The sequence below is a fragment of the Lampris incognitus genome, chromosome 2 (genome assembly GCF_029633865.1).
Source record: "Lampris incognitus isolate fLamInc1 chromosome 2, fLamInc1.hap2, whole genome shotgun sequence".
In the NCBI taxonomy this organism is placed as follows: Eukaryota; Metazoa; Chordata; class Actinopteri; order Lampriformes; family Lampridae; genus Lampris; species Lampris incognitus.
Window position 1 is genome coordinate 145,281,774 of NC_079212.1, and position 26,219 is coordinate 145,307,992.

The 26,219-nt window shown below is 46.6% G+C and overlaps 1 protein-coding gene across 1 annotated transcript in view; it reads left to right on the forward strand.

Moving 5' to 3' along the window:
* chd6 (chromodomain helicase DNA binding protein 6) overlaps positions 1 to 26,219 on the forward strand; it is a 168,807-nt gene that overhangs the window by 83,419 nt on the left and 59,169 nt on the right. Inside the window, exons 4-17 of the mRNA XM_056301897.1 lie at positions 685 to 844; positions 3,674 to 3,827; positions 5,174 to 5,323; positions 6,476 to 6,541; positions 9,053 to 9,114; positions 9,297 to 9,414; positions 11,589 to 11,675; positions 14,453 to 14,590; positions 14,779 to 14,900; positions 16,170 to 16,413; positions 18,998 to 19,174; positions 21,129 to 21,272; positions 21,588 to 21,686; positions 23,270 to 23,426. Coding sequence (XP_056157872.1) covers positions 685 to 844; positions 3,674 to 3,827; positions 5,174 to 5,323; positions 6,476 to 6,541; positions 9,053 to 9,114; positions 9,297 to 9,414; positions 11,589 to 11,675; positions 14,453 to 14,590; positions 14,779 to 14,900; positions 16,170 to 16,413; positions 18,998 to 19,174; positions 21,129 to 21,272; positions 21,588 to 21,686; positions 23,270 to 23,426 — 1,878 coding nt within the window. The remainder of the gene's footprint in view (positions 1 to 684; positions 845 to 3,673; positions 3,828 to 5,173; positions 5,324 to 6,475; positions 6,542 to 9,052; positions 9,115 to 9,296; positions 9,415 to 11,588; positions 11,676 to 14,452; positions 14,591 to 14,778; positions 14,901 to 16,169; positions 16,414 to 18,997; positions 19,175 to 21,128; positions 21,273 to 21,587; positions 21,687 to 23,269; positions 23,427 to 26,219) is intronic.

A 26,219-nucleotide genomic window follows, 5' to 3' on the forward strand; every position in this document is an offset into this window, starting at 1 on the left:
GTGAAGTCTTAATTGCAAATCAAGACAAATTTGATTTCCTGGTAAAAAATCACAGAATAAAAAGGGAGAGATCAACCAGTAATAGAGATTCCAAATTCACATTTCTGTTCTGGAAGAATTAAAGATGATTGCGACTTCTTTTCTGCTACAGTTCCTTGTAAAATATCGTTCGTTTTTCGTTTTCACTGTTGTTCCTAACTGGTTTGGAGCGTTGGATTTGGTACTTTATTAAATGAATAAATGTGCCCACCAGCACGTTTGTCCTATTGATCGACCAAAGTTGGCTGGTGTCACTGTGCATCCTTACCTGGGCTGTTTCCTCTCGACACCAACAGAGGAGTTTCTAAAGAGTCATCATGAGACATGGTGATAAATTTGATAGACTCAAGGAAAACCACACCTATTAAAATTAATACCAGTATTATTAATAGGTAGTAATACCATTTGAGTGTTATCAAAAAACCTTAATATTAGTTATCAGTGTTATTAAAAGCAGTAATATCAGTTTAGCTTTTGAAAAGCATTAATATTAGTTACCAGTGTTATTAAAAGTCAGTAATACCCATGTAAGAGTGATGCTGCCATGACAGGTCTGCCATCCTTCCACGTTACACCCTAACCATGGCTCCTGTTTAACCTTTGACCTTGACCATGCTATCTTTTTTCTGACTCTCTCGGCTACAGCAGCGGCCTCAGTGCCCCCGTCGGCCCTGCCTGTTACTGCCAAGGTCCTAGTGCAGACCCGGGGCACCCACAGCCCCCTGGCCCAGGACAAGAACCAGAACCAAGTCAACAGCAAGGCCCTGGCCCCATCAGCACCCAAACAGAGGGGCCGCAAACCCAGGTGTGAGAGAGAGAGAATTTGAATTGTAAAAGTGGAATTTATTTCAGTGTTTATACTTTTTACATTGATTCTGTTAAAAAGAAAAAAAATGAGTAAAAACTAAAAATACTCAGAAGTGAAGCTCCAAAGATTCCTCGGCCGACCCCCCCCCCCCCAAGTACACAAAAAAAGTGTACAGATCCTCCATAAAACTCAAATTCAAACCTGAGATGAGCTGCGATTAGGCCTGCCATCACATGGAGAGGATCCACTGACCTGTGACCCCGGATCCTGTTTTTCCTTGTTTTACATATTAATAGTTTTGCAATTACTGACAAGAAATCGAGCAGGGCAAGCATTTGCTTCCACCTGACCCCACACCTGGGACCAAATATAATAATCTCCTATACCATAGAACCACCTCTCTAACTGCGAAAATAAACCCACAAAACCAGACAATCGGAGATCTCCACCTATCGATGTCTGGGGACTTCTAAATGCAAGATAGTTGTTACAACGATGGCGAGAACAGCCGCTAAAACCTACGCCTACCACTCTGGAAATCTAGGACACGCCATACCGGAAACGATGCTCTCCCCCACATCCTCCTCCGTAGTGAAACAAACTGGAGATAGAACGAACCACTTGAAAACACTGAAAATGGATGTCCTGAGAAACGTTAGAAATCAGGAATCAGGAACACTTTGTCATTTCACTTCATGCACTTGCGTACATTAAATGAAATGCCGTTTCCCCCGACCCACAGCAGTGTAACACAAAGACAAGAACACATCCAAAAACTACAAGAACACACATACCCAAACTAACACGTACATCAAAACTAAACAAAAAAAATCACTGTCCTAGGGAATGAATGCCAGCCAGGATGACTGTTGAGACCTCCGGTCTGCATGGGCTAGCAGTTAGCTTAGCTCTCCCCGCTTCCATGCCCTGTCAGACCACCCACGGCGTTTCCACCTCGAGCATAGCTCCAGGCAGGGGCCGTGGTCCCCAGGCCCACTGGATGAAGCAGACCAAGCTCTCCCAGCTGATCCAGCGCCAGCTCTCCCAGCCTCGACACACCTCCCTGGACTCCTCACAACGACATCAAAAACACCACAGTCAAAGCCAGATGAGGCCTTCGCCAGATCGCCCTCGGTGTTATCGGAACTGCCGGTCTGCATGGGGTAGCAGTTAGCTTAGCCTGCCCCGCTCTCCCAGCCGATCCAGCACCAGCTCTCCCAGCCATCAAACGAAGACAAAACTTAGACGCAGATGTGGACAAAGACACTACATGGACGGCACTGGGTGACGCTGCTCCAAACGCGAATTCGCGCAGTCATCTTCCCACACTGGAAGCAGAACCGGAAGCGGTTAAGATTATTTGATTCCGTTTTATTGAATGTGTGCACAATCCACAAGGTTGGTGCAGTCAAGGATTTACAGCAACTTTGTTTAAAACTTTTAACCAAGGACAAGAAACAGGTGTCGGCTAAATACTGTCCCCCAGTGTAACTCGTCCCGTAATGTCCTCCAAAGCAGATGTGTAGCCCGGCCGGCCGGAAAATCATGTCCTAATAAAAGTTTGTGTTTGGTTTTTTTTTTGGGGGGGGGGTTTACCCCCTTTTTCTCCTCAATTGTACTTGGCCAATTACCCGACTCTTCCGAGCCATCCCAGTCGCTGCTCCACCCCCTCTGCTGATCCGGGGAGGGCTGCAGACTACCACATGCCTCCTCCCATACATGTGGAGTCGCCAGCCGCTTCTTTTCACCTGACAGTGAGGAGTTTCACCAGGGGGACGTAGCACGTGGGAGGATCACGCTATTCCCCCCCAGTTCCCCCTCCCCCCCGAACAGGCGCCCCGACTGACCAGAGGAGGCGCTAGTGCAGTGACCAGGACACATACCCACATCTGCCTTTCCACCCACAGACAGCCAATTGTGTCTGTAGGGATGCTCGACCAAGTTGGCGGTAACACAGGGATTCGAACTGCCGATCCCTGTATTGGTAGGCAACGGAATAGACCGCTACCCGGACAGTGTTTGTTTTCAACCAATGAGTATGATTCGGCACAAACGTGACAAACAACAAACTTTGAAGGAGTTCCCTTCGGTGGCTGCGGCTGAGCCATCCTATAATGCACATGTTGAGGGTACAACAGTGTTTACAAGCACACAACTTCTGCACGTCACCGCCCTAATATGAAGGGCCGCCTTAAAGAGTTTGGGTTGGTTTTGCAATGCAGGTTGTTTTTGTTTTTTTTCCAAACTCAAATTGTTTCCGCCCAGTTGTTGCAACAAAAGCTGTGAGGTTTTCCTCAGTCTCTAGTTGAGTGAAGCGTTTAGAGACTCACTTTTGAGTCTAACCTTCCAGTGCCAAGGTCATTTATGGTTCCCATCATGTGAGTAATCAGATGATCCACCTTAATCTGCTGTTGCTTGATCTATCTAAGGTACTTTAACAACAGTCATCAGTACAGGGAACATCCTTTACCAGCGGAGGATAAACGTTTTTCTTCAGATTCTTCTTCTTTGGCTGTTTCTTCCTCTACTGCCTCTTCTACTGCTTCTGCTAACAAAGTGCTGATTATAAACTTTACAAGTAAAGTTTTTACTTAAGAATTTATGTCCTTAAACAACCTCACAAAGTTAGCGTGTTTAGAAATGTGTTGAGAATGTCCCTCTATCCTCAACTCGGCTGTCCTCTCGGGTGCTGCCCAGGGTTTGTGTCTAGAAGTGAACGTGGTGTTGAGGGATTTGAACAAACGGAGGACATCTCGCCTCGGGCTACTCTGCTGCTGTTGCTAACGACTCCCCTTACACTTCCTCTCCCTCCTCCGTCCCTCTCAGAGATCCTGGCACGGCACCGGTGGAGAAGAAGAAGAAGGCGAAGAGGAGAGGCATGGAGCTACCACTTCACGACAGGGCTGAGAGCGAAGACGAGGCCTCCATATCGGCCCTCGCCCTGGGGGGGGAGGACAGTCAGGACTCCCTGGACAACACGGTGAGTGGAGGCGGGTGAGACAGGGTGGAGCATTCAAGCATTATTTTGATAATCGATTAATCCGTCAAATTTGTTATCCCTTTAATTAATTGAGTAATCTTATAAAATTGGTTGTTTTCTATTTTAAGCCTTGAATTTAAGTGTTTAACCATTTAAAATTCTGTTAGCGCCAGCGAAACATGCAGACCAACCTGGTGATGACGTGAGAAGCAATATTGTCCTCGTTGACACCAGAGAGTGTGTGTGTGTGTGTGTGTGTGTGTGTGTGTGTGTGTGTCTTTATGTATGTACGTGTGTGTGTGTGTGTGGGGGGGGGGGCGGCACACGGTTCCGATGGCCTCACGGTCTCACCGTCCCACTTCTGACACCAATGGTAGCGGATTCAGGAGGCAGCCGGGAACTGGAGCAGGCGGGATGTGAACCCAGGTCTCCTGCACCACGGGCAACTATGTTAACCAGTCGACTAAAGGGTCCAACCCTTTAGTCGAGCGGTTAGCGATGTCGCCTTGTGGTGCAGTACACCCCGGATCGAATCCCGCAGCAGGCGGAGGATATGCTCGGTTACATTGGTGGCAGCGATGGGATCCAGAAGTGTCTGGAAGCGTACAGATCCTCAGAATTCTCTTCGGAGCACAAGCATAATGAAGCGCGAGGGTGCGCTTCCGGGAGAGTGGGACTACTGTAACCTAGAAAAAGACTCACTGGCCGATCGCCAGGGGGTCGGCCCCCTTTAGTCAAGCGGTTAGCGGTGTCGCCTTGTGGTGCAGTACACCCCAGATCGAATCCCGCAGCGGGCAGAAATGTGCTCAGTTACATTAGTGTATAGTGCTGTTGTATCGTGTGATGCTAGCATAATATTGTCGTAATACTGTATAGTATACTTACACTACTATAGTATGTTGTGTAGTATTCGTATATCATAGTAATAGCATATGGTGTAGCATTATAGTATAATACAGTACTAGTGTATATTATAGTCATAGTACACATTCTTCAGTAAACAGAATAGTTACAAGATATTTCGGTAGGCGTCTATTAACAGCAAATCAGGTTAATATCTCTTTAATACCCCCTCTCCCCCAATCCTTCACATCCTTTCTTTTTCTTTTCTTCATGGTCCTCTTCATTCCGTGTCTCCTGTCTTCCTCCTCCTCTCCTCCTTTTTTATTCTTATTCTCCGTTATCTATGCCATCCTTCACTTTCCCTTCATATCATTTCCTCTTTTCTTCCTTTCTCCTTTTTCTTTCCCTCGCTCTCTCTCTCTCTCTCTCTCTCTCTCTCTCTCTCTCTCTCTCTCTCTCTCTCTCTCTTTCTGTCTGTCTGTCTGTCTCTGTCTCTCTGGCAGAAGCGTCGTTCGGGCCGTCAGGTAAAGAGGAGGAAATATAATGAGGATCTGGACTTCAAGGTGGTGGATGATGATGGAGAAACCATCGCTGTACTGGGAACTGGCCGGATTCCAGCTCTCAACGCCACCGCACTGGCATGGCAGGCCGAGGTAAAAAAAAAAGAAAGATATAATTCATTTTCAGGGTTTGTCATTTTTTTCCTAATTGTTGGAATAAAATCAGACGGCACGGTGGCACAGTGGTTAGCGCGGTCGCCTCACAGCAAGAAGGTCCGTATTAAATTGTCCCTAGGTGTGAATGTGTGTGTGTGTGTGTGTGTGTGAGCGAGAGAGAGAGGGGGAGAGAGATCTTTTGGTCGTCTAAGGAGAAAGGTTTTCCAGAACAGCAACCTGTCTCCACACCAAAGTGCTTATTTACAGAGCAGTGTGCATCTCCACACTACTGTATGGATGTGAGGCATGGACCATCTATAGCCAGCATCTCAGAAGCCTGGAGGCCTTCTATGTGAGGTGTCTGCAGCGGATCCTCGGCAGTACTTGGGAGGACAGAGTGCCACACACAGAGGTGTTGGAGTGGGCAGGCAGCTGCAGCATGGAGTCTACCCTAAACCACCATCAACTCAGGTGGCTTGGGCATGTCATTCACATGCCCAGCCGACAACTCCCACGTAAAGTCCTCTACGGCCAAGTACGCCTTGGTCAAACGCACTGCTGGTGGGCAGAAGAAGTGGGTCAAAGACCAAATGAAGGCCACGCTGAGAAGATGCCAGATCAACCCCTCTTCTTTGGAGGAACTTGCTTCCTGCTGCACAACCTGGCGCTCTCACATCTCACAGGGAGTGAAGTATATGGAAAACCAGCGCACACAACACCGTGTAGCAAAGCGTGCGGAGAGTCATGCTCGCAAAGCTACCCCCCCCCCCCCCCCAGCACCACTTTACATGCCCGGTCTGCAGCCGCAACTGTGCATCAAGGATCGGACTATTCAGCCACCAAAGGACTCACAAATAGGAGAAGATGGTCATCATCGGATACGATGGCCTGGCAGTCTGTCCAGGGTGTCTCCCCGCCTGCCGCCCAATGGCTGCTGGGATAGGAGCCAGCATCCCGCAACCCTGAGAGCAGGATAAGCAGTATGAATAATGGATGGATGGCTGTTGGAATAAGTTAAAAGAAGTTTTACTTTAATCACTAAACTTGGTGCTCATTTATCTTCTCTGTCTGTCTTCTCGTCCCTCCCTCTCTCTCACTTTCTCCAATTCAAATTCTTTAACTTTCTCTTGGCCTCCCTCTTCCTCTCAGGAGCCACCTGAAGATGAGGCCAACATCATTGAGAAAATTCTGTCTGTCAGAATAGTGAAGAAAGAGGTACTCTGCACACACACACACACACACACACACACACACTCACACACACACACACACACACACACACACAACCTCTTCCACTCACCCACACGTTCCCCGGTGTGACTAAGTACATACACATAATCTGTCCCTTGAGTCCATCTTCATTCACTCTGATGAAATATTATGACATGTTCTATTGCTCTGTCGCTCTCTCATATACATGCTGCTCACACAGCATGTATCCCCTGCTCACGCTCTCCTTAACCAGGTGTCAGCAGGTCCTTACAAAGTTTTCATTTGTCTTAAATTCAATTGTACAATTAAAGGCCTTTGTTAGTATTAAAATGTCTTAAATCCAAGTTTGCGAAGTCTTAAATATTTAAGCCACATGATATCACTTAAAAAAAAAATCCTTTATTCGAATTTGGATGCGGCGGAATTACTTATGAACTTCTACCGGAGGTGGGAGTTGAAGACCTCACGGACAGCGGCCTCTGCCAGACATTCCCAGTTCACCCTCACGACACGTTTGGGTTTGCCAGGTCTGTCCGGCAGCCTTCCCCGCCATCTGACCCAACTCACCACCAGGTGGTGATCAGTTGACAGCCCTGCTCCTCTCTTCACCCGAGTGTCCAAAAAAAAATGGTCACAAGGCTCTCAATTTACCAGTCAGTCTTCGTTCCAACCCTCACCTGAAATGAGTTTCCTCCGTAGGGTGTCTGGGCTCAGCCTTAGAGATAGGGTGAGGAGCTCGGACAGTGTAAATTTTTTACACTTTACTACATTAATAGCTCGGCGCCTAATACTCTTAAATTGGGGGGAGCTCAAGAACCCCCCACCCCGATCCCATGTCAGATTGATCAGGGATATTATGTTTCATCTGAAGTCGGAAAAGATGAAATTTACCTTAAGGGATAACAGACTGGGATGCCTCTTGACTCGAGTCCGGAACAGCTCTGTCAGGCCAAACTGTGTCCGGGCTGCCAAAATGTGTCCGGGGGACGTCATCGCAATGAAATCGCGACAGCTCGCATTCCTGACATTCCTCTCTCGCTGTAGTTCGTAGAGTCGTAATATTGCAGGTAGAAGCAGGTTTAACAGTGTACTCTTTTAGCTACATTGAACAATACATGCGCAGGGTCACCTTTTAAATTCCACTTGCAGTTGTTTATATTAGGATATGTTTTTCGAAAAGCACAAAAAAGCATACTTTTAGGCGAAAGTTCATCTACTGGATGCCCCTTTTGTTAGGTAGCTAGCAAACTAGCTAGCTAGCGTTATGTAGCATGGGCATGATTTTCATAAAGATGTTTTATAAACCAATTTTCCATTAAAATGAAACATCCAATATTTGCTATTACATGTTTTTTGACATCAATTACGAGTTAGCTAGGTAGCTAGCAACTCAAAAAAGGGTCATAAAATGTTATTTTAAACAACTGGACTTTTCATGAACCGAGAAGGCTAAAAACAGGAACCCATTAGCTGGACGACGTCACCCGGACACATTTTGGCAGCCCAGACACGTTTTGGCCTGACAGCCCAGCTAGTATTGATCGTAAACCGAGAGATTGTTTGTGTATAGGTGAACTATGCTGATCATTTATTCTTCTTGGAACTTTTTTTTATTGTTTGTCTTCGATTTAGTTGTGTGTAATTTCATTATTTCTTTAATCTGTATTTCTCCTTGAGGATCTGGGAATGTCAGAAGGGGGGTGGGAGGGAGGGAGGTGAGGGCTTTATTGTGTTAAATTATTCAATATGTGACTGGTGTATGCTAAAATTGTAAATGCCAATAAAGATATTTTCAACAAAAAACAAACTAGAAGAGACAGTAGTGAAACCCCACTGTTGCCGGTGTCCCTGCGTAGCTGCACAACAGTAAGAAGTGTATTTTTGCTGTTAACTTTGAGTTGAGGTGTTTTTACAGGGCGTTGCGTTGCCTGTATCATGACAACATTTGGCCAGAGCTTCCATTTGAACCTCGTGAAAAGTGTCTTAAAAATAATTGAATGTGATGCCTGCAGGCTGTCTTCTCTCTCTGTGTGACTCTCACACTGTCTCTCATCCACTCCCTCACTCCTGCTCTTTATGTGCCTCTCTCACTCATGCACCCCTCCTCTCTCATTCAGCCCCCCCCTCTCTGCGTGTCTGTCTCTCCTTCATGCTCTCTCTCTCTGTCTCTCTCTCTGTCGCTCTCCTTCATGTTCTCCGTCTCTGTCTTTCTCCCTTATGCTCTCTGTGTGTGTGTCTCTCTCTCTCTCTCCTTCATTCTCTTGCTCTCTCCCATTCATGCTCTCTCTCACCCATTCATGCCCTCTCTCTCATTCATGCTCTCTCTCTCTTTCTCTGATGTCATGTGTTCAGTGATGAATGATGAATTAACCTTTAGTGACTTTTTCAGATAATGTTATATCTATCAGTCTTTGTTTGAAAGCTGCTGTAAATGTGTGACAGTGTATTAAAGTTGTGTTTTAAAAAAGTCTCTTCTCTCTGCCTGTGTCTCTCGCTCCCCCTCTTTCTCTCTAGAGTGCATCATCAGAGGACCAATCGGAGGAAACCGAGGAGTTTTATGTCAAGTACCGAAACTTGTGAGTCTGTTAGTGTTAGCTCCTGACACCCTCGCGCTAGCTTCATGTCGTACATACGAGCCCTGTGTGGTGGACGCTCTTATCCAGAGCGTTCTGCAAGCTGGAGGAGGTCGGCCTCCATGCTGATGTTCTTAAATGACATGTTGTGGTGAACGTACGTGTGTTTGTGTTTGCTCCTCTAGTTCCTACCTGCACTGTAAATGGGCCACTCTGGAAGAGCTGGAGAAAGACCCCAGAATCCACCAAAAGATCAAACGCTTCCGGACCAAACAGGCTCAGATGAAGCACCTTTTCTCTGAAGTAAATACCAGAACCTAGTCTGGATCATAGTGTTCAATACATGTCAATGTAGTGCAGGATCAAATCCCCGTGTTACCTCCGACTTGGTGAGGCGTCCCTACAGACACAATTGGCCGTGTCTGCGGGTGGGAAGCCGGATGTGGGTATGTGTCCTGGTCGCTGCACTAGCGCCTCCTCTGGTCGGTCGGGGTGCCTGTTCGGGTCACTACGTCCTCCTGGTGAAACTCCTCACTGTCAGGTGAAAAGAAGCTGCAGGCGACTCCACATGTATGGGAGGAGGCATGTGGTAGTCGGCAGCCCTCCCCGGATCAGCAGAGGGGGTGGAGCAGAGACCAGGACGGCTCGGAAGAGTGGGTTACTTGGCCGAATACAATTGGGGAGAAAAAGGAGGGAAAAGAGGAAGAAGAAAAAAATTAATGAAAAAAAATACATGTATGTATTTATTTGTAGGGAAAAGAGATAACAGGAATGAAAATTTTCTTTCCGTTTCATGAGACTTTTAAATTGTGTGGTTTTTGTGTCTCGTGTGTGAGTGTGACACGGGACTCTGGAACAATGAAGGAAACTAGTCAACAATAAAAAGTTGTAAACAATATACAGTTGGGGTAAAAAAAAAGAAAAGAAAAAAGAAGCCTTTTAAAACACCTTTTTAGACTTCAGCTGTTTATGGCAGCGGTCCCCGACCCACTAGGCCACGGACCGGCACCGGGTCGCAACACATGTTCTACCAGGCTGCGAGGAAACAGTATGACTTGGCAAAAATAAACAAATAAATAAATAATAATCATATGATATTGTAGGCTATTTGTGTGGTAATTACATTGAACTTGGCACGGTCTGTCTGCTGCACCTTTCCTCGCCATTCCCTGTCACGTCACAACAGGATGAGGATCCAGATGTTGAACTTGTGTAATGCAATGCACGCGAGGTCATCGGTCAGTCACCACCCACTTACCTACTCGATGTGCACGTTGCTACCAGCTAGCTAGCTAGCTACCATGAGTAAAAGCTAACATTGCTGAGAGTTTCTTTGGAAACGGTAGGGGAACTAATGGGTCTCATGATGGTGATAACACAGAGGCAGACTGCAGAAAAAGAAAGCTTCCTTCAAAAGTAAGAAATACGACGAGTCGCACCTAAAATATGGCTTTATTGCAACTGATGACTCGCATGTCGGCGGCACGGTAGTGCAGTGGTTACCACAGTCACCTCACAGCAAGAAGGTCCTGGGTTCGAGCCCTGGGGTAGTCCAACCTTGGGGGTCGTCCCGGGTCATCCTGTGTGGAGTTTGCATGTTCTCCCTGTGTGGGTTTCCTCCGGGTGTTCCGGTTTCCTCCCACAGTCCAAAGACATGTAGGTCAGGTGAATCGGCCGTACTAAATTGTCCCTAGGTATGAGAATGTGTGTGTGTGTGTGTGTGTGTCTGTGTCTGTGTTGGCCCTGTGATGGCCTGGCGGCCTGTCCAGGGTGTCCCCCCCACCTGCCGCCCAATGACCGCTGGGATAGGCTCCAGCATCCCGCGACCTGAATTGGGATAAGCGCTTGGATAATGGATGGATGGACTCGCATGTCATCCCATCTTGTTGCAGGGAAACGAGCCCAGGGCTCCCCTGATTCAGTAAGGTGCAGTGTTTTTAATATGATGACAGGGGGAAAATATGCACTGTGTGTTTAATATCCAAACATTACTTAAATGTTATGATGCTAGTGACTTATAATCCTGTCGTGAATGACCCCCCCCCCCGCCGCCGCCCCAGCCGGTCTGTAAGAATATTGTCGATATTAAACTGATCCACTATGCAAAAAAAAGGGGACCCCTGGTTTACTGGATGAGACATTTAATCATCTTTTTGTATAAGCGTTAAGGACGCACATTTTTGGGTGTGTTTCGGGACGTTAACTTACTTGCATGGTTTCTTGGTAAATGCACATGATGGTTTATACCAAACAAACCAAGCTGAATCCAGATAATGTGTTTACCTATTGAAGACTGTGTGTAACTGAGACTGCAGCTCATTGGCTGGAAATATTCAGACCGTCAACTCATTGGTCTGTCAAACCATTCACAATTTGACCCTGAACCTGGTTCATTGCATGACACTCTGTCTCTGTCTGTCTGTCTGTCTGTCTGTCTGTCTGTCTGTCTGTCTGTCTGTCTCTCTCTCTCTCTCTAGCCTGATGAGGACTTGTTTAATCCAGACTATGTTGAGGTTGACCGAGTGTTGGAGGTGGCTGTCACTACTGACACTGAGACAGGAGAGGTAGGTAACACTAACACACTTTTTGATATGAACATACAAACACGAGCACACTTATCTCTCACTCGCACATGCACACACGTGCACATTCTTAGCTTAGTATCTCGTCCAGACGGTGGCTTTGAGGGGATAATGCGTCTGGTTGCATGTGAGTGTTCTTTGTATGTGTATCTGTCGGCAGCTAATCTTGCAGACCCAGTATTCATAGACTTGCTGAATACTGGGATGGCATCCAACGCTTTACCTGTGCCCCTGTCCATAGGGTTAGTGGTTGTGTCAGGAAGGGCATCTGATGTAAAATTTTGCCAAATCATTATGTGGATTGACATGGTTTGGAGACAGTGGCACTGATGAAAAGACAGGAGGTGGAGCTGGAGGTGGCAGAGTTGAAGATGATAAGATTTTCACTGGGAGCGATGAAGAAGGACAGGATTAGGAACGAGTATATTAGAGGGACAGCTCAGGTTGGACGGTTTGGAGACAAAGCAAGAGAGACAAGATTGAGATGGTTTGGACATGTGTGGAGGAGAGAGGCTGGGTATATTGGGAGAGGGATGCTGAATATGGAGCTGCCAGGGAAGAGGAAAAGAGGAAGGCCAAAGAGGAGGTTTATGGATGTGATGAGGGAGGACATGCAGGTGGCTGGTGTGACAGAGGAAGATGCAGAGGACAGGAAGAGATGGAAACAGATATGCAGAGGACAGGAAGAGATGGAAACAGATGATCTGCTGTGGCGCCCCCTAATGGGAGCAGCCGAAAGTAGTAGGAGTAGTATTATGTGGCTTGACAAGACCATACCAGATTGGTCGAGGCTCCATACCGGATCAGTCGAGGCTGGGGTTAACAACGACCGCCATTGGTGCTGTGCCCTCACAGGGTACCGGTGGAAACTGTAAATTGTAGTGACCCCTGAGAAACAGGGACTAAGCCGAAAGAAGAAGATGACTGTATGATCAAGAATCTCGCGTGGTTGCAGTCAAAACCTTTGAAAAACTTTTGTTCTCGCTACCGCCGCTCCCTCTCTTCATTTACTCTCTAGCTCACTTGACCAACACTGTGTGTGTGTGTGTGTGTGTGTGTGTGTGTGTGTGTGTGTGTGTGTGTGTCTGCAGCTAATCTCGCATATTACTGGACCGATTAGCATTTTCTGGTGTACAGATTTGACTGTATGATCAACGTCTCTTCTGCTCCCTCTCTTCATTCAGTTTCTAGCTCGCTCAACCAACGCTTCTGCCTGTCGCTGCCCGATGTGAGTCAGCCGTAAATGTGAATCGCACATGTGCATGGTTGACTCAGATTGGGCACCGACAGTGGCAAAACATTTTGCATGTTGATATAAGTCTTGAAAGTAAACGAGAAGTCAATCGTATTTCACAAATCATTCACCACTGATCTCAGCACACGAGAACCGGAGGAACACTGGATGAACCGAAAATAACCTCTGTCTTTATTTTCAGAATATAATAAAGCTGGGTAAACCATTTACACTCACACATGCGCGGCTCACATCTGTGGTTGACTCAGATCAGGCAGCAACATGATCAGAAGTTCTCAAAAGAATTTTGATAATCCAAAAAATGCAAAGGTTATGAAAGAACTACTTCCTCTAGGTTGCAGCCAAAACAGGAAGTGTCGCATATTCTCGTCGCTCCCCGATCTGAGTCAACTGTAGATGCGAGTCGCGCTTGCATGAGGTTACCAGTTTGCCCAGCTTTATTATACGTATTATGAAAATAATTACAGGTTTAGGGTTCCACCAAAATGGTCGCATAGCAAACCTTTTCTTTTTGGAAAAATGCAAGTTCGTATCAGATTTTGGTTGCATTTGTGCGAGGCTGCACATCCACAGACTGACAGGCAAAATGTTTTTTTATACATTTCTGATTTTTCCGTTTTTCTCCCAATTTAGTGGCCGATCGATCCCTATTTTAGTTCAAACACCCACCCTCGTACTGCATGCGTTCGCCAGCTGCATCTCTCCGGCCGGCAGTCTGGAAGGAGACGCCTCGCCACTTTCATGACGAGGCGACTCCAGGCCGAACCACTGCTCTTTACCCACACACACAGACGCATTCATGTGATGAACGCGAGCCGACTCCGCTCCCCTCCCGAAGACAGCGTTGCCAATTATTGCTGCTTCATCGAGTCCGGCCATAGTCGGATCTGACGAGACCGAGGCGCGAACCCCAGTCCCCAGTGGGCAACTGCATCAACACAAAGCCGATGCTTAGACCACTACACCACCGTGGACCCGCAAAATGTTTTTATTAGCTAGATTTTTTAGCTTGAGCGCTGCATATCAAACCCCCCCCCCCCCCCATGTTTCCCATTCAACTGACTTAGGCGCTGCGAAAAAGTCTTATAATGGCAGGAAAAACCCTGGTTTTTCTCTCCGTCTGTGTGTGTGTGTGTGTGTGTGTGTGTGTGTGTGTGTGTGTCTGTCCACTGCTAATCTCGCACACTCCTGGGCCTGTCAGCCTAATAATTTTTGTGCACAGTTATGACTGTGATCAGGGACCTCTCGTGGTAACGGTGATTCAAAAGCTTTGCAAAACCTGTTTTATACCAGAAGTGAGTGCTGACTCCTCAGCCAGTTTTTAACTCCTAGCACCGGAGGAGGGAGCTACGCATGCAGTGCCTCCGTAGTTTCCCTTCTCTTGGGAGGTGAAAAAAGGGGTGGTTTGTCACCATGTCCGAGCACCGCAGAAGGGGCGGTACACCTGGCGGAGATCTGCGCTCTACTGAGTGCACTCTCCTTCTTCCTGTTTGTGGTTTTGCAGGAAGTGACCCATTACCTGGTGAAGTGGTGTAGTCTCTCCTATGAGGAGGCCACATGGGAGCTTCAGGAGGACCTGGACCCCGGCAAGATCAAAGAGTTTGAGGAGATCCAGAAACTTCCTGCGGACCTCAGACACATCGTGAGTAGAGACAAGAAAACAATATTCAAATAGAAACTCTGGACGTGTCACACGTCTGCACGATGGTGATAAATTTACTACCAAATGAAAAGTTGTTTTATTGCTCCGGTGCTGATGTTTGTGTGTAGACTAGAGTACATTTTCATAAAAATGTGCCCACTGTGTGTGTGTGTGTGTGTGTGTGTCAGGAGAGACCTCCTCCAGAAAAGTGGCAGAAGTTGGAGCGGTCCAGAGACTACCGTAATGGGAACCAGCTCAGGGAGTACCAGCTAGAGGGCATGAACTGGTTACTGTTCAACTGGTACAACAGGTGAACACACACAAACATCACACACACACTGATGCACCAGCAAAAACATCACGCACACAACCAACACAAACATCACATACACACACACTGATGCAATAGCACAAACATCACACACACACTGATGCACCAGCACAAACATCACACACACACTGATGCACCAGCACAAATATCACACACACACTGATGCACCAGCGCAAACATCACACACACACACTGATGCACCAACACAAACATCACACACACTGATTCACCAACACAAACATCACACACACACTGATGCACCAGCACAAATACCACACACACACTAATGCACCAACACAAACATCACACACACACTGATTCACCAGCACAAACATCACACACACACACACACACAGATGCACGAACACAAACATCACACACACACTGATGCACCAGCACAAACATCACACACACACTGATGCACCAGCACAAACATCACAGACACACTGATGCACCAGCACAAACATCACACACACACTGATACACCATCATAAATATCACACACACACACTGATGCACCAACACAAACATCACACACACACTGATGCACCAACACAAACATCACACACACACTGATGCACCAGCACAAATATCACACACACACTGGTGCACCAGCACAAACATCACACACACACACTGATACACCATCATAAATATCACACACACACTGATGCACCAACACAAACATCACACACACACTGATGCACCAACGCAAACATCACACACATACTGATGCACTGACACAAACGTCACACACACACACTGATGCACCAACACAAACATCACACACACACTGATGCACCAGCACAAATATCACACACACACTGATGCACCATCACAAATATCACACACACACTGATGCACCAGCACAAATATCACACACACACTGATGCACCAGCACAAACATCACACACACACTGATGCACCAACACAAATATCACACACACACTGATGCACGAGCACAATGATCACACACACACTGATGCACCAAAATAAACATCACACAAAAGAGCATCCGCCCACAAATGCACTCAGAAACAAATACAGATGCATGTTTGTTTTGTTTTTTCAATAATTTTCTTCAAATAATTGAGATGATTGGGGTCTCTCACACGTGCGCACACACACAAACACACACACACACAGAGTTATAAGGCAGATTCGCTCCCTTTCCCTCTCTCTTTCTCTCTCTCTCTCTCTCTCTCTCTCTCTCTCTCTCTCTCTCTCTCTCTCTCTCTCTCTCTCCAGGAAGAACTGTATCCTGGCAGATGAGATGGGTCTGGGGAAGACCATTCAGTCCATCACCTTCCTGTATGAGATCTTCAGCATGGGCATCCGTGGTCCATTCCTGATTATCGCCCCCCTGTCAACCATCACCAACTGGGAGAGAGAGTTCCGCACCTGGACCCACATGAACGTCATCGTCTACCATGGCTCTCAGATCAGCCGACAGATGATTCTGCAGTATGAGATGTTCTACCGGGACCCACAGGTTGGTGTGCTTGTGTATGTGTGAATGTGTGTGCGTATTTGTGTGACTGTTTAAGTGAGAGAGTGAGCAGGGTCATCCGGGCACACCAATTAAGCTAGAAAGTACACTGAAGACTCTCCATCCTCTCCTTTTATTCCTGCTTCCCTCCTTTCCCTATTTTTCTATCGCTCCACTCTTTCTCTCCTTTCGGTCTCGCCAGGACGACTTTGTGGCAGGAGTGTCGATAACCACATTTAAGATGATCACAGATGGGGCGTCCGGGTAGCATGGCGGTCTATTCCGTTGCCTACCAACATGGGGATCGCTGGATCGAATCCCCGTGTTACCTCCAGCTTGGTCGGGCGTCCCAACAGACACAATTGGCTGTGTCTGCGGGTGGGAAGCCAGATGTGGGTGTGTGTCCTGGTCGCTGCACTAGCACCTCCCTCCTCTGGTCAGTCGGGGCACCTGTTCAAGGGAGAGGGGGAACTGGGGGGAATAGTGTGATCCTCCCATGCGCTATGTCCCCCTGGCGAAACTCCTCACTGTCAGGACAAAAGAAGCGGCTGGCGACTCCACATGTATCGGAGGAGGCATGTGGTAGTCTGCAGCCCTCCCCAGATCGGCAGAGGGGTGGAGCAGGGACCGGGACGGCTCGGAAGAGTGGGGTAATTGGCCGGATAAAATAGGGGGGGGGTCCAAAAAGAAAAAGATGATCACAGATTAAAAAGTCTCTTATATTATCACATAATGGTGAATCAGTTCATCTGGACACAAGAGAGAGAGGTTTCATCTCTCATCTAAGTGACTTCTTCAGTCTGACTGCAGGTGTCCCCACCCTTATAAACAATACAGTGGCATAATGACCCAAACTAACGATCAGTTTCATATGCAAATATGGGTGTTACTATTAACTAGAGTTACGATGGCCATGTGTACTATTCACAGAGGACTGGGGAATAGTTGCAATGCTAATCGCTAGTCCCCCCCCCCCCCTTTTCTCCCCAATTTGTATCTGGCCAATTACCCCGCTCTTTTTGAGCTGTCCCGTTTGCTGCTCCACCCCCTCTCTGCCGATCTGGGGGCGCCCCAACCAACCAGAGGAGGCGCTAGTGCAGCGACCAGGACACATACCCACATCCGACTTCCCACCCGCAGACACGGCCAATTGTGTCTGTAGGGACACCTAACCAAGCCGGAGGTAACACGGGGATTCGACCCGGTGATCCCGTGTTGGTAGGCAACGGATGCTAATCGCTAGTTAACTGTTATAGCTAATGAATGATGACATAGTGTTTGTTGGTGTGAGAGCAAGAGGGAAACACATTATAATCGTGAATTTGTATTTTTATTTCCGTATTTAAATTTCACAGCGCTTCTGACGGTAAACATCCCAAACTTACCTGCCGTCTCCTGGATGTTTAGTAAGGGACCTGTTTAGCTATCTGCCAAGCGAGCAACCATGTCCACATGCTAGTTAGGGCAGAATAACACTATAGTGCTCTGTTTGTGCCGGGGGACCCGATCCCTGGGGTGGACCAATTTCTGGCGCAGCGTGTTTTGGGGTTGAAAGCAACTGAGACGCAGTGTTTGGAAAATACGCATCTCAACTGTTCCAACACTGCCGCCACATACAGAATCACCACTGGTTTATGCTGAGACAGCTGTTGTCCTCCTTCTCTCTTCGATCGGCTGCTGCGCTGTTTGGGCGTCTCCCTGGCTTTGACAAACACCCAGTTAGGATAACCACACTTAACCAGGGCCTGTTTAATGTGGGATTTCTCCCCTTCCCCGGCCGCTGTGTCAGTTGGGATGTTGTCAGTTCGGTGGTACAGCGTCCTGATGACACCTGCCTGTAGTACTGCCCCCTGTATGTGAAGTACGTGAACTGAAGACACAGCGTCATGAGCAGACTCTTGTAACTCTAGTTAATAGTCACAGCAATTTGCATGTGAACTGATCGTTGGTTTGGGTCGTTATGCCACTGTATTGTATATAAGGATGGGGATACCTGCAGTCAGTTGAGACTGAAGAGGTCACGTAGATGATTGATGAAACGTATCCGTCGGTAAATGTCGTGTCCAGATGAACTGATTCAACATTCTGTGATTTCTTTACCTGTATTATTGAGCATGCATAAAGACACCTCTTATATTATGATGTGATTCAAAATCTCTCTCGCTCGCTCTCTCTCTCTCTCTCAAACAATCAATCAATCAATCTACTTGCATTTTATATAGCACTTTTCTAGCTGCAACAGCCACTCAAAGCGCTTTATATTTCTGGTCAAATCTGAATTTCAGACACCTGTTATAATCGAACACAAGACTCAGCAAACTGTTTAAACGGTTCTCTGGCTGATCCGAGAGAGGTTTGCTTCAATTTTATGTAACCTAACGTTGTCACAGTGTAATTTTCATTTCATCAGAATATATGAAGACTGTTAGTAAACCACCATCAATTGGTACAGTGGCATCGCTTATACTGCAGCAGCCTGGCTCTTAGTGGCCTCACGATAACGTATTTGAAACTACGGGATGACGAGTTATAAACAGCAGAAACGAAGGAAACACTCTTATGTATCTACCGCTGTCCCCCCCCCCAGGGTAACTCTATCCCGGGTGTGCTGAAGTTCCATGGGGTGATCACCACCTTTGAGATGATCATGGCCGACTGCCCTGAGCTGAAGAAGCTTCACTGGCGCTGTGTAGTCATCGATGAAGCCCACCGCCTCAAAAACAGGAACTGTAAACTGTTAGAGGGTCTCAAACTCATGAACCTGGTTAGTGGGGTCCTCCTGGTCAGTGTCTGTTGTTAAAAACCATAACAGGATGTTTTTTTGAGTGTGTGTCCGTCTGTATGTGGATGTATCAACGTTCGCTACGGTTTGTAAACATTTTTGCTAAAATTTGATTTGGTAAGCCCATGATATCATCAGGCACGAGTCTTAACTTTACAAGCTAAGGACACTAGCATTAGCAGACTTGCTATCACAGTGTTTGCTGATTGTCAGATGTTCATTTGGAGAATTCCTACTTGCTAGTTTTTGAAGTGACTATGACATTTCAGTTATCGGCATATCGGGGGAGTTGGTGTAGGCTGCATCTCAAACCTGACCTCATGATTCAGAATGCGTCAGTGCTCATGTAGTAAGACCGCTAGTCAACTCACACCATGTGCAATGAATCATGGTCATCGTGGTTTATGGAGTAACAGGAAAGTCACAATCCTGAAAATTTGCATGCAAGAAAAAGTCGTTTTTGTGACTCTCTGTTGCTTGTGTATCTAAGTCAGTAGCTAATAGCTAAAGTAATTTCCAGATCATGAATTCTTTTATTGTTCACTTGAATGGTTGGTGTAGGACTTTGCTGGAAAAAATGATAGGGTGCGTAGTGTTTTCCATCTTCATCATAGAAAATAAATGAGGAAGGAGAAGGCAGGTGGTGTTGAGTATGAAGAAGTTAAGTTGTTGTGTTTAACAAGTAGGGGTGTAAGAAAACATCGATAGACTCAGGTATCGTGATATTATCTTTTGTGATACTGTGCCGATTCTCAAAACCACTACATCGATTTTTAATTGTTCACATGAATGTTCGTGACAAAAATGTTGTGTTGTGTGTAACCCCACGACCACTAGATAACAGTGTTGTAACCTATCTTCAGCCGTTTGACTCTTCCACTCCAACACAACAACAAACTGAGACAGGAAGTAGCATAAGCACAAAGAACACAGGCCTATGAAATCACAATTTATCACCTTTCTTACAGCATCACAATATATCGCCTTTCTTACAGCATCACGATATATCACGATAAATTGAATCGTAACCCCTGTATCGTGATTCGTATCGTATTGCCAGATTCTCGCCAATACACAGCCCTACTAACAAACAGATATGGCAGAACAAGCTGGTAGAAGACCTTTACCAACAGGTAGTACAACATCAATAAGTGAAACTCAGGTTCAACCAGGTTTTTTTTTTTTCTTGTTTGATGGTAGGGTGTCTTGCCAGTAGCAGGACGTGAGGCTCCAAATGCAGACTGCGGAGACAGGCTGGGCTAGAACAAGGCTTTAATAAAGCAAACAGGTTTACAAAAAAACGGCAACGTAGATATATAGTCAGCAAGGAAGGCTCGGGACAAGGCGTAAAGCACCCGGCTACAAGAAGTCAACATACGATCTGACAGTGCACCAGGGCAACCAGGGGGAATATGTAGCTGCCGGAGAGCAGATCAGGGAAATGGGGAATAGGTGAGCAAGGCAGGACAGGAACAGAAACGGTTCGTGTTCCCCATTCCCAAATAGGGAAACGGTGAACACGAAAGCAACGCAGGGGCAGGAACAGACATGGCATGGGGGACAGGTGAGCAAAGCAGGGCAGAAATGGCAAGCCAAGTCAGGGAATGGGAAACAGTTGAGCCTAGCTGACCCGGACCACACAACCATGACATAGGGAAGGCGCTGACTCGCATTCATTCCCAATGTATCTCTGGTATTTAGAGATAACAGACATCACCTGTGTGTTACAAAGTTGATAAGAAAATACGTCTCCAGGACTGTAGCTTTATGTCCTCGTGTTGTACTAGGTCACACTGAGCAGAAATGGCCCCTTAATGCATCACAGAGCCCAATATAAATTAAATGTTATAAATTGCAGTGGTGTTTGACAGGAAATATGAGGCTAGAACACATGACGCCTCAGGTTTTCAGATGTTTTGTGTGTGTGGTCTAACAGGAACACAAGGTTCTCCTGACTGGAACTCCCCTGCAGAACTCGGTGGAGGAGCTGTTCAGTTTGTTGAATTTCTTAGAGCCACTGCAGTTTCCCTCCGAGAGCACCTTCCTCGATGAGTTCGGAGACCTCAAGACTGAAGAACAGGTAGGCAATATGTTACACACACACACACACACACACACACACACACCACACACACACACACACACACACTCACCATTAACATTCAGCACAGCCAGTACATGGATACATACTATATATTGTGTGTATTTGATGGACCACATTTCGATTCCCTCAGGACTGAGGAGCAAGGTTGGGTGCTGATCAGATTTTACACACATGCATATGTGCACATGTTAAACACAACATACTTCTAACAATGCATCATTTGTTCCCCTCCTCTCCTTACCCTCTCGTCTCTCATACACAACTCCCGTTTCTCTCTCTCCTCTCCTCCAGGTGAAGAAGCTCCAGGCCATTCTGAAGCCCATGATGTTGAGGAGGCTGAAGGATGATGTTGAGAAGAACCTTGCGCCTAAAGAAGAGACCATCATAGAGGTAAAAATGAGAGAGAGAGAGAGAGAGAGAGAGAGAGAGAGAGAGAGAGAGAGAGAGAGAGAGAGAGAGAGAGAGAGAGAGAGAGAGAGAGAGAGAGAGAGAGAGAGAGAGAGAGAGAGAGAGAGAGAGAGAGAGAGAGAGAGAGAGAGAGAGAGAGAGAGAGAGAGAGAGAGAGAGAGAGAGAGAGACCCTGGAGCCTAGATAAGTTTGTGATTTACTTTTGTTTGTTCTTTTTTGGTTTTGTTTTTTTTGTTATTACTTTGGCATCTCTGTTCTTCCTATAAAATGTCTTTCAGCTCTGTTCAGACCAAATATCTTTTTTTTTTTTTGTTGATTCTTTGGGTTGAATTGAAGTTTGACATTTCATTATATCAACTTGTACAAATACACCCTGCTCTCCAAGCCGTCCCGGTTGCTGCTCCACCCCCTCTGCCGATCCGGGGAGGGCTGCAGACTACCACAGGCCTCCTCTGATACATGTGGAGTCGCCAGCTGCTTCTTTTCACCTGACAGTGAGGAGTTTCACCAGGGGGACGTAACGCGTGGGAGGATCACGCTATTCCCCCCAGTTCCCTCTTTCCCCCGACCAGAACAGGCACCCCGACCGACCAGCGGAGGTGCTAGTGCAGTGACCAGGACACATACCCACATCTGGCTTCCCCACCCACAGACACGGCCGATTGTGTCTGTAGGGACCTGACCAAACCAGAGGCAACACTGGGATTCAAATGGGCGATCCCCGGGTTTGTAGGCAGTGGAATAGACCCCTACACTTCCCGGACGCCCCAGGAAAATCATTTTTGACTGAAGTTTTTTTTTCTATATTACCTTAAAGGCTTCATGATAATGGTAATAAGGAAGATTTTAGTTATTTGAAGGTGCTATGAGTCATAGCTTCCATGCTTCAGGAAAGCATGGAGGGGCATCGGGGTGGTGTGATGGTGTATGCCGTTGCCTACCAACATGGAAATCACCAGTTCGATTCCCCGTGTTACCTCTGGCTTGGTCGCGGCGTCCCTACAGACACAATTGGCCGTGTCTGTGGGTGCGAAGCTGGATGTGGGTATGTGTCCTGGTTGCTGCACTAGCGCCTCCTCTGGTTGGTTGGGGCGCCTGTTCAGGGAGGAGGGAAATCTAGGGGGAATAGCGTGATCCTCCTACACACTACGTCTCCCTGGCGAAACTCCTCAGTGTCAGGTGAAAAGAAGCAGCTGGCGACTCCACATGTATGGGAGGAGGCATGTGGTAGTCTGCAGCCCTCCCCGGATCAGCAGGGGGTGTGGAGCAGCAACTGGGATGGCTCAGAAGAGTGGGATAATTGACCCAGTACAATTGGGGAGAAAAAAGGGGGGGAGCCCCAAAAAAGAAAAAGGAAAGCATGGAGGCTATGCTTTCCTGAAGCACAATGAGATAAATAAATATAATATGACAGTAAATATATTAAGTAATCGGTAAAGATTGATGAGTTGGTGTGATTTGTGTACAGTTGTAAAACTAGCATGAATTTTATAAGTCATTTGGACAGATTGACATATTAAGGTGTTGACATAACTGATTTACTGTGACATATTTGCTGTTATTAGGTGGAGCTAACCAACATCCAGAAGAAATACTACCGCGCCATCCTAGAGAAAAACTTCTCCTTCCTGTCTAAAGGAGCTAATCAACACAACATGCCAAACCTCATCAACACCATGATGGAGCTTCGCAAGTGCTGCAATCATCCATATCTGATTACAGGTAGGCTTCCTGGTAGTCCATCAGGTCCTGTGATGGCATTCCTCGTTAACGGTGTGTTCTTTGATGGCTGTAGAGTCCAATTCTTGATCCACAAGTTTTATTGCATGTTGGGCATATGAAGTGTGAGTTAGTGGGGGCAGGCATGGTTGTGTGTCGCCTTAGTCTTTTCTGTTGTTTTTTCACATTCCTCTCCATTTCCAGCTGTTCTATACCTCTGTGGCAGATCTCCCGCCAGTTGGAACGGTTGATGGTAGCTTGCTCCAGTCTCAAGGGGTCAATACAACACTTCTTCAGCGATGTTTTTAGCTGTTCTTTGTATCGCTTCTTCTGACCACCTGCGGACCGGCGGCCCAGATGAAGCTGTCCATACAGGACTTGACGTGGCAGGCATTCTTAAGGCATCCTGATGACATGCCCAAGCCAGTGCAGTTGGTGTTCAGTGACCATGGCTTCTATGCTCTTGCAATTTGTCTTGGCAAGAATCTCTGCATGGGGAACATAGTCACGCCATGTGATCGCCATGATTCACTGCAGACACCTTATGTGGAACCGCTCCAGCATCCTTAGGTGACTTCACAGCTGTGTAGGAGAGTTGGGATGCATTTGGCTTTGTAAATGGCAATTTTGGTGTGTTAGAAGTGATGGGGGTGATATTTGCCTTTTCCCCTTCTTCCTTTTCTTACATACTTGAGCTCGTTTTCATTGAGAAATGATTGGAGGTGTGGATAAGCAGTGTTTATAAGAGGACGTCACTGTGAGGTGCTGACGCATCCCCTGGAGTTAGTTAATGGCATCAGTTTGCATACATACCCCTCAGGATATGTCATTTTGAACACGCTGTTCAGGACACTACAAGTTCACACCTTTCCAGCTCAAGACCATCAAACCTAAACTGAATTAATATACCAAGATGGAGTCCATCGCTTACGGGAGCTGAGACCCATATGGCCAAGGCCTTGTCAGAGGGACCTGCTAACAGCTAGCCTGCTACCTCGGTAAGCTAGCCCACCTCTCGGCTATTTCTCTAGTCTTGGACATCAGTCCTTCTTCCTGTGTCTTCCCTCGTTTCCATCTTTTCAACACACTCCAGGTTAGGACTAGTATTGCTTGTTTAACCCTTAACCCCTAGACCCGACTAGTCCGTAACATTATTTGGGGCGCTCGTCCGGGATTTATTTGAAGATTAATGTTTGATAAAATCGGTTAGCGATTAGATGTCAGTTAGCGAGTTACATCCAAGCACTCTGTTTGTGAGAAGAGGTAGAATTGAGTTGGATTCAGCTTGGGAAGAGCCGTATGTTGCTAGGTTTAGAAGTAGGCTACGTGCAGAATAGCTGCACGGTGCTAACTTCTCACTTAAAACAGATGGCTGTGTATGTGTGTAAAACTAAGCTAGCTAGAAGGGAAGTTAGTGAATACATTTATTGTGTGTGTTGAGGTTAAAAACGGGGATATAGGTCTACGGGTTGGTAACACGTTGGTTTGGCTGGTTAGCTGATAGCTAGTTGGCTAATGGTGGCAGGTGTTTTGCTGGTGTGTACTACAGTGTATCGGTTTTGGGTCTTCGAGTAACGTCGTGAGCACTGTGTGCAGCCTGTTCATATCAATTTCTGGGAATATAGTGGCCTATGAGCTTCCTCTTGTTGCAGGTTATATGTTTTGTCGGCAAGGCTATTTGGTAATTGTTACCTTGGAGGTAATTTCGTGAGAGTCTTGTCTCTTTTGGTTAGCCTATTTTTGAGAGAATTTGATAACAATAACCATGGCAACAAACAACTTAGAGGAGTTTTGTGGGAGGGATTTGGGGCGCAAGGAGTTGGGTAAGATTAAAAAAGAAGATTTGCTTGCAGTAACTCAATATTTTGAGGTAGACGTCACTCCAGAGAGTAAAAAGCCAAGAGATTGTGGAGACCCTGATTTTAGTGTTACACCTCAAAGATCACGTACATGAAAGAGCAGAGCAAGAGGGAGGGGGAGCGGCTGTTTCAGCTTGAGTTAGCAAGGCTGACATTAGAGCAAGAGAAGCTTAAAGTGAACAACAGTGACTTACAAAATAAGCACGAAGCTTGTTTTGATGTTCCCAGCTGTTTGAGACGCATGCCAAAATTTAATCGGGAAGATGTGGGCTCGTTATTTGACGCTTTTGAGAAAATTGCCAAAGAGCTAGAATGGCCTGAGAATAATAATAATGATAATTACATAGCACTTTTCCGAACACCCAAAGCGCTTCACATTGAAGAGGGTAACTCACTTTAACCACCACCAATGTGTAGCACCCACCTGGGTGATGCACGGGGGGACCAATTTCTGATGCATCTTGTTTTGGGGTTTGAAAGCAACTGAGACGCAGTGTTTGGAAAATACGCATCTCAACTTTTCCGACACTTCCGCCACATATGGAATCACCACTGTTTTACGCTTGGACAGCTGTTGTCCTTGTCCTCTCTTCGATCGGCTGCTGCACTGTTTGGGCATCTTCCTGGCTTTGACAAACACCCAGTTAGGATAACCACACTTAACCAGGACATGTTTAATGTGGGATTTCTCCCCTTGCCAGCTCGGTGGTACAGCATCCTGATGGCTCCTAGTTTTTGCTCCAGTGGATGATGAGAGTCAAACCTTAAGTACTGGTCAGTATGTGTTGGTTTACGGTAAACATCAACAATCAAATGTCCCCCATCACCAGTTGTAATTTCACAGTGTAAGAAGACTAACCCGTCATTTGTCACATCCTCCCCGGTGAACTTGATGTGGTGTCCACAGAGTTAATGTGGTCGATGAAATGTGGTACGT